The 19,089-nt window shown below is 38.3% G+C and overlaps 1 protein-coding gene across 3 annotated transcripts in view; it reads right to left on the reverse strand.

Moving 5' to 3' along the window:
* DCLK1 (doublecortin like kinase 1) overlaps positions 1 to 19,089 on the reverse strand; it is a 242,174-nt gene that overhangs the window by 14,599 nt on the left and 208,486 nt on the right. For 2 of the 3 annotated variants that reach the window (XM_039566515.1, XM_010400328.4), the window contains 4 exons: positions 18,936 to 19,013; positions 18,203 to 18,299; positions 16,293 to 16,373; positions 9,135 to 9,248 (listed from right to left, as the gene is read on the reverse strand). In XM_039566515.1, coding sequence (XP_039422449.1) covers positions 9,135 to 9,248; positions 16,293 to 16,373; positions 18,203 to 18,299; positions 18,936 to 19,013 — 370 coding nt within the window. Of the gene's footprint in view, positions 1 to 3,452; positions 3,527 to 9,134; positions 9,249 to 16,292; positions 16,374 to 18,202; positions 18,300 to 18,935; positions 19,014 to 19,089 lie in introns of all 3 variants that reach the window. The other variant, XM_039566521.1, reaches the window with a different exon arrangement.

Consider the following 19,089-nt stretch of genomic DNA (forward strand, 5'->3'; position numbering starts at 1 on the left):
CACTTGGGACAGGTGCAAGTAACTTGACAGATGCAAAATAATGTGAACTAGGAACCAAACACAGAGGATGGAACTATGGGTTTTCAAATGAGCTATTCAGATACATTTTTAACTGCAACAGTGAGAACTGTATTTTAAAAATCCAGTATTTTATGAATTCAATATTGACCGGATTGATGATTTTGTTAAGCATCCAACATAACTCATCTCCTTTCTATTGTCATTAGATAGATAGATAGATCATTAATGACTTTTCCATACACTTCCTGTATTTTATTTACTCCATTTTACTTTTCTGAAGTGTCTTGGATATACAGAAAATAACATACTCTAATATTTTATACTAATATAATGTATATAATACTACACATACTGACATTTACTACTAGTATTTTATGTTAGATGCAACCACTCTGGTGCTCCTTTGATATTCTGAATCAGCCCAGTCTTCAGGGTTTTAACTGGACCTCCAAGACTTGTCCCCTGCTGACGCTGCTTTGGTCTTTACTGCACCTCTGATTGCAGGGCTGATGTTCCAACAACATTTGGTGGGTTGGTTTTAAAACATGTATTAGTCTGGGGTCCAAATGATTCTACTGATTTGGTCCTTGTGTTTTCCCTGATCTTCACTCATATTCAAAGAACTGTGAAAAATTTTCCAGGCATTATAGCTTATGCCAGCTAAAACAACTACTGCTGCACCTAAAAAATCATGTCGTTTCCGCATGTATTATCCCACTGAAAGGGAATAAAAGAGGATGCAGAATATGCTCAGAAAAATTAGGATTTTGAAGGACTTTGAAAACAGAAGTCTTTTAGGCAGGGAAAGGACAAGGTTTTCTGGTTATTGAAGGAGGAAATAGTGCCATTTAAAAAGTATTTTAGAAAGCTTCTAGAAACTACACATGAAAACAAAAAGAGAAGAGCAGAAGAAACAAGTAGTTTAACGCTAACGAAGGGAGCTTTACATTTTCCTTGGGACATGGCTTCATTTTTCACTGTACTTGTGAATTCAGATTAATTTTCATGGACCTGTGATAAATTATTTGTTTTATAGTCGTAAATTGATGAACATTTTAATATGCTTTGCATCTGCACTACTAAAAACTAAACACTTGCTACATCAAAATGGTTTTATTTAGACTAAAATCTTGGTCACCACAACAGCTGCATGTTCTTGGGAGATGAGAGAGGCTCAAACACACGGCACTGCTTGGTCCAAGGCACCCCCTCGCAGACGATTTCCTAATTAAGCATCCACGACTAGGAGCCCTGCTCTCCCAATTTGCCTTTCCACACTAGGTGAACAGTTTAGAAAACCCTAATTATAAACATTGTTGTTACTGCCCCCAGCTGGAAAACAGAGCAGTTTATGTATGAATAAGAGAGATTATCGCCCATCTGCTCCATCCCATTATTAAGGGATGTGTCATTTTGTATGCTGATGGCAGCCATTACTAGTGCTTTAGTCAAATGACCTTTTTTTTTGTAGCTTTATTTATTTACCAAGTTGCAGAATTAGAGCCTTCTCCCCTACCTCTTCAAAATGCATATGGTTTGTTTCAAAACCTGGGCTATGCAGTTAAACTGAGTCAAGGCCAATCTGAGGAGATGTTCACTTTTCTCACAGGCTCCTGTTTCTGGTGATCTGCTCCCACTGAAGGAGCGATTTTAAAAGATCCAAACATTCTGTATAGCAAATGGAAAGACTTTCTTTCTTTTTTTTTTTTTTTTTTGGTTTTTTTTAATGTAAAACAAAAAATGTAAACAGAGAAGGAGTGTAAACTGACCATGGGTAGCAATCAAACTCCAGGAAGACAAAGAAAGCTGATGTGATCTTCCCCGCCATTTTACAGAGGGGGCATTAAATTTGCAACTCTTTGTCAAAAAGTTCTGCTTGACAGAAAATGCCATCTTTCCTTCTTCAGCAGAAAATTCCTCTAATACTATCAAACCCACAGTTAACTAAAGCTGGGCACTCAGGCCCCATTCCCTCCTTGTCCAAAACCAAGGAGCACAAAGAAGGATGCCAAGTGACAAGACAGATCAGCAGGTTTTGCTCAGCCCTTGCAGGTCACAGTGGGTTTGTAGCCACCACCACAAGTGCAACAGGCTGGAATTAGATGAATTACAGGTACTGCTGCACACTCAAACACTTGGAGTGAGAGTCTTTCTCAAATTTTGCTAGCCAGCGTTCAACTCATGAATTTGAATGACTTTTCTACTTTTTGCCTGAAAAATAGGCTTTTTTTTGGGGGTTGTGTTTGTTTTGTTTTTCTTTCCCCAGAACATCCATATCAGAAACTACTTAACCCTCAGTGTGTGCTCAGGGAACCATTAGGTTTTATGGAAAGCGTGCTGTAGCCTGATCCATGCACTTGGTGAAATGATCCAGGGTGGGAGTTTTACTTTACTGGAAACACTTGCAGTGATCATCTCTGCTGTTTTGCTAAGGTGGTTACTTTGCTGAGTTTTTACAAATCCCTCACAGACAAGTCTTTAAAGGCAGTGTTAGAAAACACATGTCTCTCAGTAAACTTATAAAAAATTTCTCCAGTTAACAAAATGTAGGTCTTGTGAGTAATAAAGAAAAAAGACAGCAATTAACCACTTGATGGAAATTCCAGTGCTTTGGATTTATTGAGGAGGTGTGTGGGCCTCTTGTGGGCTATCAGACCTGGAACCCTCCTTGCCCCCACTCCAGAATAAGCCCCTCCCACCCAGAGCCCCATTTTATCATACAAGTTAAGCCAGCTAACAACAACCCTGGCACGGTTACACAATGAAGAAAAATATATTCAAGAGACTCATGCAATATTTGAAAAAAAAAAATCAAATCAAAATAAATAGGTATCAGAAGGGTTTTAAAAAGAAAAGAGAAGGAATGCATTGTTAGAAACACAAGCTTACCAGCACATACAATGCATTGTATTTCAGTGAACTTGGGAGAGTTTCTATGCCCGCGTTATGCAAATGCATTGTTCAATCTAAGGTAAGGATTGTGTTTAGTGGGTTTAAAATGACAGTATATAGCTCCACATCTTGCATGGAAAAAGAGGAAAATATATGCTGAGAGCCTGTTGCTGCTCCGTGTGTTTTGAAACAGGAGCACAGGGGAAGTAGATGCCTTAACAAGCAGTAGGGAGGGGGAGGGTGCATACTTCAGCATATCTGCAGATTTTCTATATACACTGTCCTTTTAACTATAGGGGAGATTGATACTGAGCATGTGCGATGAAGAGAAAGCTGGCAATGTGGGTGTGAGGGATGGGTGAAGAAAGGGAATGAGGGGGTGTGGCATCTCAATCAAGATTAAAACGAAACTGATAAAGCAGCATATGGACCAGATAACAAATCAAAAAGCATGTTTATCCACTGAAGGAACTGGTTAATGGAGACTGCCAGCACGTTGCCATGGAAACACTGACTGTTGGCGCTGCACCATCTCATACCTTATCCAATACATTCCTGGTTGTTGGTAGTAGTCCAAAGACCCTGATCTCTTGATGGTAAACCCGTGGTCCAGCTGAGCAGAGAGAAATGGGGCAACTCAGTGGATCGACATTAGGCTAGAGAATTCAGACTCCAGAGCAAGCTGTTCCTTATTTAGTGCATATTTACTGTTTTCACTTTCAGAAGGCTCTTATCTAACATCCTAAAGCTACGCACCATAGAAGAAAAAAAAAAAAGGTAAAGAAATAAAAGAGAAAGATACTAATTCTAGATTTGGTATTGCCAAATTAGAAGCCAATTTATTCAAACTAAAATGGAGTTTATGAATAGGTTACTTAATGCATAATGCATTCATTTAAAAGTCTGAAATATCTCATTACCTCCAAAGACAGTAGTGCCCTTTTAAGTTGCACATACCAGTAATAGAATATTATCTTTTGCAATTAAACTGAGAAGTTTAATAATAATAATTTTTTAAAAAATTAAATGCAGTGCAACCATCACAAGGAGCAGGCTAGACAGACTACACAAGGCTTAAATTAGACTGCTTCATAATCATGGAATGTGTAAAGATGAAAAGAATCAGGTTTTGATACCCCATCAATCATGGTAATTCATTTCTAAAAATGTGTTAACCTTGGAGAGTAGGACTACTCAGAGCCATGAATAACATTGTTTATCATTTCAGCTTACACCTCATGCTCAAAAAGATAACAGTACAAAACTATTTGGTTTAAAATTGCACCAATTAAAGTCAAAATGGAAATGAACTTAATATTGTGTCCAGGAAATTGTGCTGGTGATATTACTTAAGGAATAGAGATCTTTCAAGTTTACTTTATCATTAGCAATATCATGTGCATAGGAACAAAGAAAATGTGTTCTTTTCCCTAATCCTTCTGTGCTGCACTAACAGACAGTGGAGACATCATTTAGCTGAATTAAACAAAATTTTGGGGGAAAAATTCTTGACGGAGACACTCTGACTGCTTTAAAACTGATGCAATGATTTTTAGATTTTTGCCCTATGAAGGGAAAAGGCCATTTTGTGCTTCAGTAAGAGTGTGGCATGTAGTTCCAATACTGATGCCAGTTTCCATTTCTAAATTCAGAAGATCAGTTCAACACATTTCCAGGTACCAACCACTTCAAGGGGAGTTAGGAACTAACTGCAAATTTAAATTTTTCTTGATGACTCCCCTGCAAGTGTAGAATTTAGTAATTTATTCCATTTTGTTAAAACAATGCCTCTTTAATGCTATTTAGAATTATTTAAAGCATGTTTCCTGTTTAAAACCATGGGAACCTTGCACCTAGAGTTAAATGTGTGTTAGCTTAACTACACTGGTCTGCTAGTGCCATCTACTGGCTTCCTTGTATGCTGCACATAAAACACACAAAAGGGATGTTTTCCTAAAAAGCAGATCAAAAACATTGGCCTAAAATTGAATAGCCAAAAATTAATTCAGAGAAAATGGGGAGAGTCGCTCCCTAACAAGAGTTGAAACTATTTTGGTGGTGTGGAAATCCTGCCATGAGAAACCCAACTGTGGACAATGACCCCAGGACAACACAGACAATAGATGTGAAGGGATAGCCGAGACACGGGTTCAGCTTTGAGACATTAAGCAAAACTTACAGGCTAGGCTTGACTTCTCCTCCACACCACCCGAGAAACCCCACTTGGCATTGGCAATTTTATTTTAAAATCGGCAGAATGCAGGGCAATGACCCACCCACTGCCTGCCCATTGCGGGGTCCCCAACCCAGGACCCTGTAAGCAGAACAGAGCTGCACCAACTTTCTGAGCAGCTTTTCTCCTTTGCTGTTCTACTTGATTCCTCTGCATCTCCAGCTGGAGTTTACTCCCATTGCCAAGACAGAGACCTTATACAACCTTAACAGCAGATTAGCATTAGTCTTTTCCTCTGTCTTAACAATGGCAAAAGTACAAGCACAAAAGTGATGACATACAGGCTAAGTTTTAACACTTCAGACAAGGACATATATTAAATGATGCTCGATTCATACAAGGAATTACAGCACACCTTTGGACTGCAGAAGCATTCTTAAAAAGTGATTCACACTCTTAGTCACTCTAGCCACTGTCACTGAAGCCCAGAGGGTACAGCCACAAAATAAAAAGAATTGACATCCTTGAAGAACTGAAGAATAAAATCTACCCCCAAATTTTAAAAAGACTAGTTAGTGGAAGTCTGGTTTTCTGTTTTTACTGCAGTACCTTTTATAAACACCATCACAGAAGTAAAAAATACTGCTCCTATTGAAAAGCTGTATGAGAAACATGATCCTGCAAATATTTTGGCACATGCTTAACAGCAATGTGGCCATTTTGACACAGACTGAGGGGCACTAGCCCAGCCCCTGTCTCCCACAGAGACCGATAGTCAATGCCTGTGACAAGAGTTTAAGAACAGAGCAAGTAAAGTGATATTTCTCCTACCTACTCTCTCATCAGCAATCAGTGTTTTTTAGGGACTTGCTAATTCTCTTGCTGTTTTAAAAGCTAGCTCTCCAATTAAAATTTTGCTGGCAAAGCTACGTTGGTTCAGGGGAATTTTTTCCCAACTGACATAGTTACCCTGGCAGAACTTTTAATGATGTATTATTGTATCAACAGAAAAGTCTCTTTGCTTGTATAGTTAATTTTGTTTAAAAAATCATTCTGCTACATCAGCAAAGGAACTGCTTTGCTAAGCTTGCACATGTTCATTAGAGTAGTTTGTCCAAACTGACAAATCCTTTGAAATGTGGACAAACTTGAAGTCTGGACACATGCACGAGAAGTAGGATGTCTCTGCCTTGGACAGTCAGAGACAACTTTTACTGAGATTACCACATCAGTAAAGCAGACCTAAGTCTGAACCAAAGGAATCAATGCAATTTGGACATTGCTGAAGGAAGCAGTAGCCACGGTAGAAGTATGCAAAACACATGTGGCTTCAAACTTCCTCTCAGTCAAGCTGACCAGAGACACAGTTTTAGGAACTTAATTTTCATATTATAGTTTTAATTGGTGCATATGGTAAATACTCCTTGAGATCTTTGAGGTGTGTTACTTCTTACCACAGGAGAAAACAGGCATATAATATTATATCATACCAAGGTGAGGACAAACTAAGAACTAAATACCACATATTAGCGATCTCTGTACATAAACAGAGTTATAATACTCAAAATAATGATAATATTTAGCTTTCATACTATTAAGTAAGCTATAGAAATATAAGCACATATTAACACATTTTCACAAACACAGACACAGATGTGTTATATAATATATAGAAGGCAACTCTATATATTATATACACAAGCACTCTCTCAAAAAGTATGTAAACATACAGGCAGGCACAAACCCCCAGTATTTTTATAGAAAATATAATTAGTGCATGTCTTTAGTGCCAAACAATATGTTACAGCATCTATACATACTTTGAAAGTTCTAAATCTAGAGCAGTCTTTGTTAATAGGATTTAATTTTAGCTTATTTGAGATTTCACAGTTAAAGGAAGATTCCCAAACACAAAACCCTGGTGACATGCATGTGAAATGTATATTAAATAGACTTCCAAATGCAGAAACAACATTTAAAGCATTTAAAGACATTGTTGTCTTGCTTTTGGCTTTCTTTTACATATTAAATTACTTTTGTAGAAAACAAAACTAATTTATTCATAAAATGGAAATTATCTAGCATTCTGAAACATTATCAAAACACTAAAGAGGTCTATACTTCCCCATCTTTTCCTATAATCAAAACTTTCTGAATTATGTAAAAGTATTCTTAACATTTCTACTTTATAGGCCAAGTTGCAGTATCAGTCGTGTCAGAATATGAAGTTTGCCCACAGAGAAGATCACTAAAAATAATCTGGTAAATTTCCAAACACTAAAAAATAAATAAAAGCCATTAAGAATATAATTAAACATACACATTTTTTTCCTGATGTTTTGCATTGGGCAGATTCACTACAGTGCCTTTTTCATTACTCAAGTGTTCAACTGCTGTAAACAATTCCTTGGCAAAGCAACTGGGGCAAATAAAAAAAGAGGAGGGCAGGGAAATTAAAAACATAAAGGAGGCAAGGGATGGATGAGGACAGAGGCATCATTTCTTGCTTTTAAGCTTTGAAGTCATTAGCATGGAGGATCTGAGCAGTAATTCTCATGGACAAGCGTGCTGGCAGTCCATTCAATAGGAACACGATTTCAGCTAGTCTATAAAGAACATACCTGCAGTTCAGATGAGCAATGGGTATGTGATGTTTTAGTTGTGGGAGAGTTGCTGCAGTATTATTGGTTAAAAACGAAAATAAATAAATGCTGACTATGTTAGCTGATGACTGAGAAAATCTAGGAAAAGCATGAGGAACAACTTGCTTCCATGTTGAGGATATTCAGGGTAGGAAAGAGTAAAGAAAAAATATGAGAGAGGCACAGCTTGAAATTTTAAGTACTTATACCAAGTAACTTTGAGAGAGCATCCATTTTGCTGCAAAAGCACTTCACACCTGTGAGCCAGATTGCATGTGCTGAGCTGAATTTACTTCATGCTGATTTAACTCAACACTGGAGGGGCTGAGCTGAGAAACATGAAAGTGGAAACAGTACAAGAAAGTGTACATGTGCAGTCACACACCACCTGCAATTTATGGAAGCTGGGAATGAACACTGAGTAATCTGATATGGGAATGGTTATGTTTAACATGTCACATTTTTAGTGACTCTTTGGAGTGTTCACATTACTATGAGTAATAAAGGAAAGCTTACAAACACAAGCAGATGTATCAAAAATGTGAAGGATGTGCATGTCACTATTCAATGGCATTAGTATGAATAATCTCATCATATGCTGAATATATCCTGTGTCCATGTATATGTAATACAGGTGTTCATCTGTGAGGAAAAAATACAATTGTATGTGATGTATGCTCCACTGAGGACACCACTGAAACCTCAGTAAAGCTTGGTAAAAATTTTGGTCAAGCTTTGTTTCAGACACTCCAACACATTCAAACCTAGAATGGCTCCACTGGAATTGCAATGTGACAGAAGGCAGCAAGAAGTTCCATTAAGTCTTTACCCCATTGAATACTTCTGCTGAAAGAGAAGCAGGTTGTGTGTGGCACTACAATAAAATGCTGCTGATCAGCTAAATCTGACGTGGCTAGACTCATGTAAACCATGAAGGCAGCAGTGAGGCATCATAGGTCTCTTTCATGTCTTCAAAGAGGAGAGTCTTAGGCTGCCATACAGATTTTCAGTTAAATTTTGAAGCAATTTACATTTTAAAGTGGTGCTGTCCTTCTGCTACAACCTCTGTGTGGCCTCAATCCATAAGAGGAGTCTGCTGCCAAGTAAAATCTCATGATCCCACAGTTCAAATTGTTGAATTTACATTGGAGTTAGGTCCACTGATCTGGTAAAATGTGGAACAGTGTATTGTGCGTACAGTTATATCTCCTAGGGACGTTCAATAACAATGTGACTCAAGGAGAATCAAAGGAGAAGCTGTGCAGGACACCAGTCTAACTACTTTTACATTAATTAAATGCTACAATTATCTAAAGATTAACCCTCTCTGGTTTTTTTTGGTGTCCTAAACACATAACTGTCTGGTGGGCACATAAATCTTTCATCTGTGTATTTCAGATGCTTACTGCTATAACAGAAACTCCAGCTGCTGTGCTGTTCGGCTTAGGGCCTGTGTTGAAATGCTTCTTTATCTTCCCAGCTACTGAGAGCTGATGTTCATTCTCTGGAAGGCCATCATCCTGCAGATAAATAAAGCAAAATAAAACTTCAGAGAGGAAAGACGAAAAAAGAAGGAATCATGAGGTGATTCTGATAGTACCTATCAATACAGAAAAGTTTACAAAAAGTTTGTATTAAAATGGGTCAATCATTTTCTCCATCAATATATTTAAGGTACTTACAAGATGAACATATTATGGCACTAAGCGGTCTCTCTCTCCTTCGCTACCCAATATTTTCTTCTCAAACTTTAGGTAATGTTCATGAATAATAATTGTTAAACATTTCATTTTTCTTTCTACCACATCTTAATTACCACTGCCTAGTTATTTTTAAGTCCATTAATATTTCAAAGCCTGAGAAACTCAGATGTGCTTAAGATTCTGTTTACTCATCACATAAATTTAATGATAATGACCTCAAAAGTAGAAGGTACCAAGATATTACAAAAACAAGAGGCCCTGTTTCTGCATCCCTGTCAGGATGCAGAAAAGGATCTCCAAAAATCCTGAGAGACACTTATGAGGTCCTACATTGTAAAGGCTCCACACTCAGGGACTATGGGGTTGGGCAAAAGCTGCAGCCACAGCCCAGTGAGTCCACAGTGAGGAAACCCAGGTAAGATGGGAGCTGAGACATGCCCTGCCTGAGACCCTTGGGATGGGTGAGTGTAAGACATCACCAACACCAGGATGCATCATTGCACATGTCTGCAGGCCAGGTCAGGTGCTCATGGCTTGTGGTGGCATTCCCCACAGACCATGGTTGTGCTATAGTAAAGCCATTCTTAATCAAAAACACCTCCACAGATCAAATCTCCAACTAGCAAGGGACTGCAATTCCATTCCCCAGTCCCAAGGCACAGAAGCCTGGAATGCTGTGGGAAAGGTACATGAATGCAGACAGAGGTACAGACTGCCTGGGAAAGCAAAGAAGGGCTGGAGCCAGCTATGGCTGTCCTCTTCTTCCATGCCAAAATATTCTCACCTTGAGCTAACCTGAGGTACAAGTAGGCACACAAGTGCATGGCCAAGCAGAGGCAGACACGTTCTGCTGTGGCATGCGCCAAGCAGGTCAGCTGTGCACGCACTCCAGCCCAGGTGCCATGTAGCTGGGCTGGGACATTCCTCCTTCCAGCTGAGATGTCCCTCTTTTCAGAGGAAACCTGCACCTAGGCATGCTGGCACCCTCCATGCTGAGGAGAAACCCAAGCAGAAAGAAGGGAGTTTGAAGTTTTGCACAAGTCCTAGATTGAATCCAAGCCCAGGAAACGTGGAGGTTTTTTTAGAAACTGTAGAAAAGATCCTTATGCCTGAAAAATGTGCAAAAAGCCACTGCTCAGTGAGACTTCCTCACTAGCAGAATGTGCAGGATTTCAGGCAACAATATGCAGAATAGGTGGAATAGGGAACAAAATGTAGAACAGGCAAAATATGCAGGGTATCAGGTCACTGACCACATGCCATAGTCATCCCTGACTGGTACTGCATGGTATGTATAGGTATGAAGAGCTGAAATAATTCTTGAACTCCACTTAGGTAAAATCCTAGTAGAATACAGGTAAACAAGACAAGGTCAGAATAGTGAGAGATGAAAGACACTTTTTTTTGGTATTTTTTAGACGTTACAAGTGCCCTTAAAGAGTTACAGAGCTGCTGCAGTAAATCAAGAGTTCAATGAGCATATGGGAATTTCAGGGAGGTTGGTAGGGTTTGTTATTTATTTAGCTTGGGGAGTTTGTGTTTAGAGATCCCTTACTCACCCCTTAACAAAATGTCTCAGCTGGCAAAATATGGTCAAGTGCACACAGCTGCAAAACACAAAACAAAACAATACAACCCAGTAGCTGATTATTGTCTAGCACTGGGGAGTCCTTGCTCGGTGGTACATGACCCCTAAAAATAACCTGCTTCCCATTGACCTTGCCTTTCCCAGAAGAAAGCTAGTCTGTAAAGTGAACTCCTCTTCACTAGAGGAGGGAAAAAAAAATAAAATCATTCTCTTGGCTTTCTTGACATGAAAGCCTGCCAGGCGTTCGTGTCATCTTGTCAAAAGACTAAATTACAGAGAAGACAACAGTTACCAAGACTGTGGTCATGTTTTATTGGTGAAGCACCACACCCACAGTTCCAGTGGCAACATTCCACAGACACATCGTTTGGGCTTCAGCTTTTAGATGAAATAACTTCCAGCTCAATTTAAGGTGCAGCATAGGGATATATCAGAATTCCTCTATTGTTACTAAGTTTTTATTACTACTGTTGGTGCCAATTGATGTTTAGTAGTTCTCTTTTATAAAAACATGCTTTATAAACAAATCAATATATATTAAACTGGTTCCTGGAATCACTTCAGTCAACGATAAAATAGAGAGCTATTGAGGGTGAGAGAAGACAGCTGTTTAACTAAATACAAAACAAGCTGCTTTGCAGTTTTAAAAGGCAAGAAGTGAACAAAACACCCATCAAAAATCAAATTGCTCAAAATCAGCAGGTTAAGTTGTAGCACTGGAGAACAGGGTAAACACTGCTGACAAGAATTTCACTGGGTTGCTGAAATGGGAGGGATGTCAAACCCTGAAGTGGTTAAGTGTTCCTTTCCCCTGTATTAAGTCTTTGCTTTTTGCAGCGGGTTAGGATCACAGAACTTAATCTCAGCACTAGCAGTAATCATAAGATTTTTTTAAAGGTGACTAGTGACTTTTGACGCTCCATCTGGGAACTTTAAAGAGTCATGAGTTTGAGAAAATGTTGACTGCTGATACTCTGAAAGAAGAACTCTCCTGTGCACACCTCAGAAGCTGAGCAGTCAAAAGAGTTTGAAAACTCTGGTCCAGAATTTGAGTTTTCACACAGACAATATAAACTGCTTGGAATGGTAAAATACTTTTGTTTTTTGGTTTGGGGTGTTTTGGGTTTTTTTAACCAGACTCCACAAAATACCTTTCATGGTCTACTTGCAAGAATTCAAAACAAAAAACAATAAAAAAGAGGCAGAACGACTTGGAGTAATTCCAGTAATTGATAAAAACTGGTCTCATATTTGCATTTTTCTCTGTGGCAGGAGACACTGCCACTCAAAGTAAAAAGAAGTGTTAAAAAGATGTAATGAAGTTCAGGATTCCCAGACTCCCACTGCCCTAAAGCACTTAGATCCATTACACAAGATGGTCACAAGAGCTTTACTTTCCAGGTCTAAAAGCATCAGATGAATAGATCATTATACACGTAACAGCAGGAAATGAGAGCAAATAGAAGAGCAGGAAAAGCTTTTGGACACTGTTTCCTTTAAGGATTACAAGGAAATTTTTCTTTGTGCAGTGTCCTAGGGTGTAACCAAAAGTAGTGCAGCTGCCAAATAAGGAATGTCTTTCAAAATTAATTTTCTTACAAATGTTTATCTTATTGCTAATTATTGCTTGGTTATTCATTTCTTTTGCACACAAATTTCCAAGGCAGACATAGTGAAGGAAAAATGTAAAAGCTCCAGTTTCCCTAATTCTTTTTAGGCTGGTGTGTGCCATCTTCCTCCTCCCACAACAACACACATTTTATATTGATTATTTTAACAGAGAAGGATTTACAGAATGCAAGCCATACCTTTCAGCATTCACTGCTCAGTGATGTATAAGGAAACATTTACTACTTATACAACAACAAAAAAATAGTGAGTTTGTCCTGTAACTTGTTTCAAGTTATCAATAGCCTTAAAGTTTAAAATGCCAGACCTCAAGCTTCCCGCCTCTTTTATAATTCTTTGGCTTTGCAAACAATTTGAGCAGGTAAAGTAAAGAGCTGGGGTCCCTGTAGGGGAAGTATAAACAGATGGATTTGTTTCCAGGTCTAAGTGTATTGCACAGGAGAGATGAATTCAAATAAACTAAATGGTGGGGGCAAAGAACTGCTGCTGAACTGCATTTAGAATTCAAGATCTCCATCTGTGGCAGTGGCATGTAGCCAACATCTTTTCAGGTTTTGTTTTTTTGAATTGAAAACAGCTGGGATATTATTCACATAGAAACTGCTTTACTGGTCTGACTCTGACCATGACAAGTTTTGCAGTTTCCAAGAGCATTCCAGATATTTTTATAGCAAAAATTTAAACTGAAATGAGGGTTTGCTCCTACTGAAACTGTCAAAGCACATTCCAGGAATCTCAGCAATTTACCAAGTAATCACATAGCAAGCAGCTATAAAGTAGAATGGTTATTTACAATCTACAAAATGGTTTTATATAGTGTAAGCAGTTACAACACTTCTATCAAAAGTTTGATCAAAGAGAGAAAATGTTTCTTAAAATTGTCGAAGAAAACACATGCCTGCTTTTCAAGCCAGCTGTTCCATCTAGTATTTTAGCTGCAGATTTAACACTCTAGGAATAGGTTCAAAACTGAACTAAGGGAAGCATTGTAGTGAACTCTATCACAGCTGAAATCAATAGAGAAAGTAAAGTCCAGCATTTGACACCATGGAAAAGTACTGAAGCAGGTTACCTGTGGAAATGCAGCATAGGTGAAAATTCCATGTGCCATTTCTTCTCAGAAAGACAGTTATGCATAATTGCTCAGGTAATTTACAACACGTAGATTGCAGAGCCTTTTGTAAACAGGGATGAGTGTATTAATTCCCTGTCCTGAAGCTGGGACAATGAGGTCTAGGGATGCTGTGTGACAGAGTTGCAGCTGATCAAGAGAGTGATGGCAGAGGGATGTGTAGTTGGATCTGACACTGTACGTTCTGCCTCTGTGCATCAACGGGCTGTCCCTGCTACCTTATCTACTGATACTGCCCAGACACACTTCAGGGAAGTGCCCTTTCTCATGGAAGCATTTAAGCACCTGTTTCAACTCAGCCATATTCTTATTTCTTCCGATGTGAACTAGAATTGTAGTGCCATCTAGTTAATTTTATGCCCAATATTAAGTGCTTCCACGTGTGATGCCTTGAAATAGGAGCAATGTTTGGAATGTGTTCAACTGCTTTCCTGAACTGGTCCCTGTGCTAGCCTTTTTCCTTCCAGAAAAAAATATATGGAGGACATAAGAGAATTCAAAAGCAGTTTTGATCTGCATTATGAACTATCTTTAGTGTAACGATGAAGACAAAATACTGATTTGTTTCAGGTGTTAAAAGCAGCAGAAAAGAAGGAATTACAGAACTGTCATGGAATATTTGTTTCACTTACTTATAGACAGAAATGCTACAGATTCCAGAGAATTATTACCAGCATAAAACTACAAGTGCAGCAGAGCTAGACTAAAGATGAACTGATCACTGCATGTTGTTTCTAACAGTGCATCAGAGTCACTCTTCAAGAAGTAGTATATTGAACAAATAGATCTTGAACTTCCCCTGGTATATCCTCTAGTTCATGCCAACCAAGTACTTAAGAACTTTGTGAGCCAAGAGTTATATCCACATCACTATATTTAATAAGCACCAATGGGGTTACCTCCAAAAATGTATTAAATTCCCTTTTGAATCCATTTATACCAGTTTTCTACATCACCTTCTGGCAAAGGGTTCTACATGTTAACTCATTGCACAGAAATCCAGGAATTTGCCAAGGTGCTTCAGTAACCAGAACTCAGGTTTTCCTAGCAGAGCTCTAGAGTGTTAAAAGTCTTTAGCCCCCAGCCTCTCTCCCCTGCCATCCTCACCAGCAGGTACTACTGAGGGCAGGGAAGCAGATCCTCATGTCAATTGCACACCGCCACCATCAGCTTACTGACAAAGAGCTGCACCTCTTCCTTTTTATACATCACACTAAAATGGCCTTCTAAAACACATCATGGTGAAACAATTAAAAAAAAAAAGAAGTATCTGGGGGTAGCATTAACATTTCAAATATATTTTTCAGAAAAAATGGAAGATTAGTGACCACTTCCTTAAGTGGTGTAAGCAAGTGACATTTCAGTAATTTCAGCAGCAGGGTGCAGGCTTCTGATCAGTCACTTCCATCTCTTCCTCTGCAGCACTCCAGAAATCTCCACATGTCCTCCTCCCATGGAGACAGAGAGACACCTCAATCACCATAAGGCATTATAAACTGTGACAGAACACTGTGTCCAAGGACAGCCCCTGGCACCAGGGAAAATTAATATTTCAGCTGCTTGAATATCATCTTAAAAATGAAAAGATTTTCATTAGACATTGTCCTGGATCCTTGCACTCTTCATACACCACAGAAGTGCTCTGCATGTTAATAGCATTTACAAATAAAATTGGTTTGAGCAATAAGGGAGCCTCCAAGTTTAAAGCATATACTTGATAAATACTTAACTGATCACCACTACTCTGACTGTATAGAGGACACTTTCATTAAAAAAAATTAATATCTGAGGTGACTGTATATTTTAATTTTTAGAATACTTTTTTTTAGTGAGAAAAGGGATTTTGGATACATCAGCCGAGGGACCAAATAGTATTCCAGGGAGAACTGCACACTCAAACTTGCAACAAACAAAATGAAGCATTATTTCTTCTTCCTTTATTTTTTTTTTCTCTGTTCATCCCAATTGTATTTCTTTTCTCATTTGTCCCTTCTGAATTGGAATATAAATTATCCCAAATTTTTATTTCTTGTCATCCAAATACTTTAAAGCATGTTTAATAGTCTGGAATAATTAACAAATCTTAAATATCATCAGAAGTAAATATGATTCTAAATGTTTGCCTGTTCCATTCTGGATCAAGTAGGCCTAACAGTATGGACTATATTTCAGTAACGCTTAATCATGACTTTGAGATTTTTGAGTCCACCTGATCTTAGGAGAACAAAATATCTCACTAAATCTGCAAGCTGTGTTAGAGATATACTTTTATCAAATATGATTGAGATTTTCTGAAAGCCCATTTCAGAGAAAATGTAGCTGAGCACATACAAAATAGTGAAAACTCCAAGGTACAAAATACACTAAATCAGCCTGTAACTTGGCTTATTTCCAGTTAAATCTGTGGCATCTTTAGAATGTGCTGGCTTCCAAAAGAGCATAGCAAGGGCTTGACAGAATAGCTCAAAGGTGCCAAACTACAAAAAGCATCTACAAGTCTGAAAATACTTACATTAACCCATGGATGCTCAAGAACTTGCAAAGCTGAGAATCGCAGATCTACATCTACTTGAAGCATCATTGTGATAAGTTCCTGAGAAATTGAATACCGCGTCAAATTTAAAGAACACTTCTAAAGAACAAATCAACATTTCATTCACTAAAGAACTCTTTAACTGGTTTTGTAAGAGTGCTCAAAGAGAGAGTGAACTACCAACTGCAGAAATACACTGATTATTTAAAAAATAGAAAAACTATGAACTGATGGACTCTCAGCTGAACTTTTATATCAGTATCTAACAGTACCTTGAAAAGCTAGAAGACAGTTCTGAGTTACAGTTCTGAAGCCACTGTTTAAGAGAAAAGCACTTAGTACATAATGTGCAAAACAGATGGTCCCATGAAATTAGGTTAGCTTCCCATTAAGAAGAAGCCAATTCTGCTGTAGAAAAAAAAAGGCAGCAAATACAGTTTTACTTTAAAATCTTGTATAAATGACATAGAAGATATTAAAAAAAAAAAAAGAACACTTAAAACCATTATTTTTCATCCTCTGATTTCCTCTGCAATCACCTAGATTTCAACTAGCATGTAAATAAACACACATCTAATTCCAGCACAGAGTGGAGTGCATGGAAAACAGGATGGCGGTATGACAGCAAATAAAGGTGTATCACCAAAGACAAAAGCTAGTAATTCTTAGTTACAAAAATAAGTTATATGGATAGGCTAAGGCTTCAAAACAGAAATTTTAGACTGAACTATTTGGAAGAAGGAGTTTCACAGGAAAACACCTTTGGCAAAGGACTTGCAGGGTTCGCACTAATGATGCTATGAAATAATGCCTTCTACAACACAGTGATTCAGTTTAGAGGACTTCCAACTCTATGACTATCTCATTCATTAACCTCATAAGTTAACAGGCTAAAATGCTAGTCCTGATCACCCTCCACATACCTTAAAAACGCATAAAAGCAGGATGTAACTCTCCAAAGAATGGAGATCCAGAGCTACTCTCATTACCTGCATCCACCTTCAAATTTCACTTTTTTTTTCTTGTGATTAATTAAACACTGTCACACTAAAGGAAACAGGAAGACAGTTTTTCATAGACTTGTCTTACAGACTAGAGAAGTAAACTGACTTAAAGTAAGCACTCATCTATCTACAGAATGACCATATGAATCTTTTTTTACGTACACATATGTATTATGTCTCTGTCCACATATATTTATACGTATGACTATAGTGAATGCCAGATCCCTAGAAAATCTTTGAGTTAAACTCTTGCTCTAGTGTACTGGTGAGAGTTGAAAAACTTGATCTGCTCTGCAAGTATAATGAACTCTGTATCTGTAAATAATTATATCTGCCTTAGCACATCGAAGGCTGCAGGTCAAGAGCTGTGACCAGAACAAGTCTGTTATTTCGTACCACACTGCAACAACACAGCAATGGGAGACCTGGTTCTTTGACAGAAAGAAACAACAGACATAACATCTAATGGGGCTAATAAGGGAAATCAGCCTCCCCATAATACTATTATATCATGTTCAAAGGCTCCAGGTTAGTACCTGGTTGCCCTCATTAGTACATATAAAACACAGTCCAAGGGAGATTTCGAGCTACGAAGTGAATTACTTTAAATTTTTCTCAATCAATAAGGGCTGCTGGTGTGTCTGTTGTGTGAGAAACCACATAGAGATATGATGTCCATTTCAGAATGGGGTCCATTTCAGAACTACCTGGAGTCTAAGAGACAGTAACCGAACAAAACATGCTTGGTGACCCAGAGGAATTTACAGGTGTAGCAGGAGATGTATGAGACATGTCAAATACAACTTTGTGAAAGAGCAACGTGCATTAGGCACTTCCACTGGAAATAACATTGTAGAAGAAAATACCATCCACTATGAAACTCACCTTCGCAGAGTCAGAAACATTGTCCCAATATGGAGATGGAAAATCCATCTGTCCCATCAAAATCTGATCAAAAAGCACTTCTTGGTCATCTCCACTTCTGTAACATAAAAACCAAAGAAAACCAACAACAAAACCCAAAGAGAAATTATTTTCAGATGTGGTTTCAATAGACTTCTTAAAATTGTTTTTAATTGCTGATGCCTTAGTATGCTTTTGGAAGCTGTTGATTGCCCCAATCATGCAGCCATGGGTGTGAATGGTGAGATCGCAAAACACAGTGCATTTGGTACACTCTTCCTTTTTGCTATTCTTTAGGATTGTCCACAACTTTGAAATTGCTTTGAGGGGATAAAATATCTGACACATCCTTATTAAGTTTCTTACATTTTAATTACCTTTTACCAACCACAAAATATGTTGCATTCTGTCCATGAAAGAAGATGGTTATTTCACAGTGTATTTAAAACTTCAGGCAATGGCACACAGAACCTGTAATGAAGGCTCTTGTTTTGTAATGCAATGAAGTTTAAACTACAATAAACAAACATGAGACAGAGATCTTACCATAAAATCAGACATTTATGGGGCTTGTGTAAAACACTATGCAGAGCACAGAAAAAAACACCAAACCCTATAAGCAGAAAACTTCTACCAGTGGGAATCTCTGCTTAATGTGAAAGGAGCACAGGGACCAATTCACAAAACAAGGATGGTTGAATAGATCAGTCCATACCCACGGAATGGAGGAAAACCACAGAGCAGGATGTAAGTAATCACACCCGCTGCCCAGATGTCCACCTTCAAGCCATATCTAGAAGTGTGAGAGACATGGTTAGAGACATCCCATTCCTATGGACTACAGTGCCAGAACAGAGGAAACATGTTCA

The sequence above is a fragment of the Corvus cornix genome, chromosome 1 (genome assembly GCF_000738735.6).
Source record: "Corvus cornix cornix isolate S_Up_H32 chromosome 1, ASM73873v5, whole genome shotgun sequence".
NCBI lineage: Eukaryota > Metazoa > Chordata > Aves > Passeriformes > Corvidae > Corvus > Corvus cornix.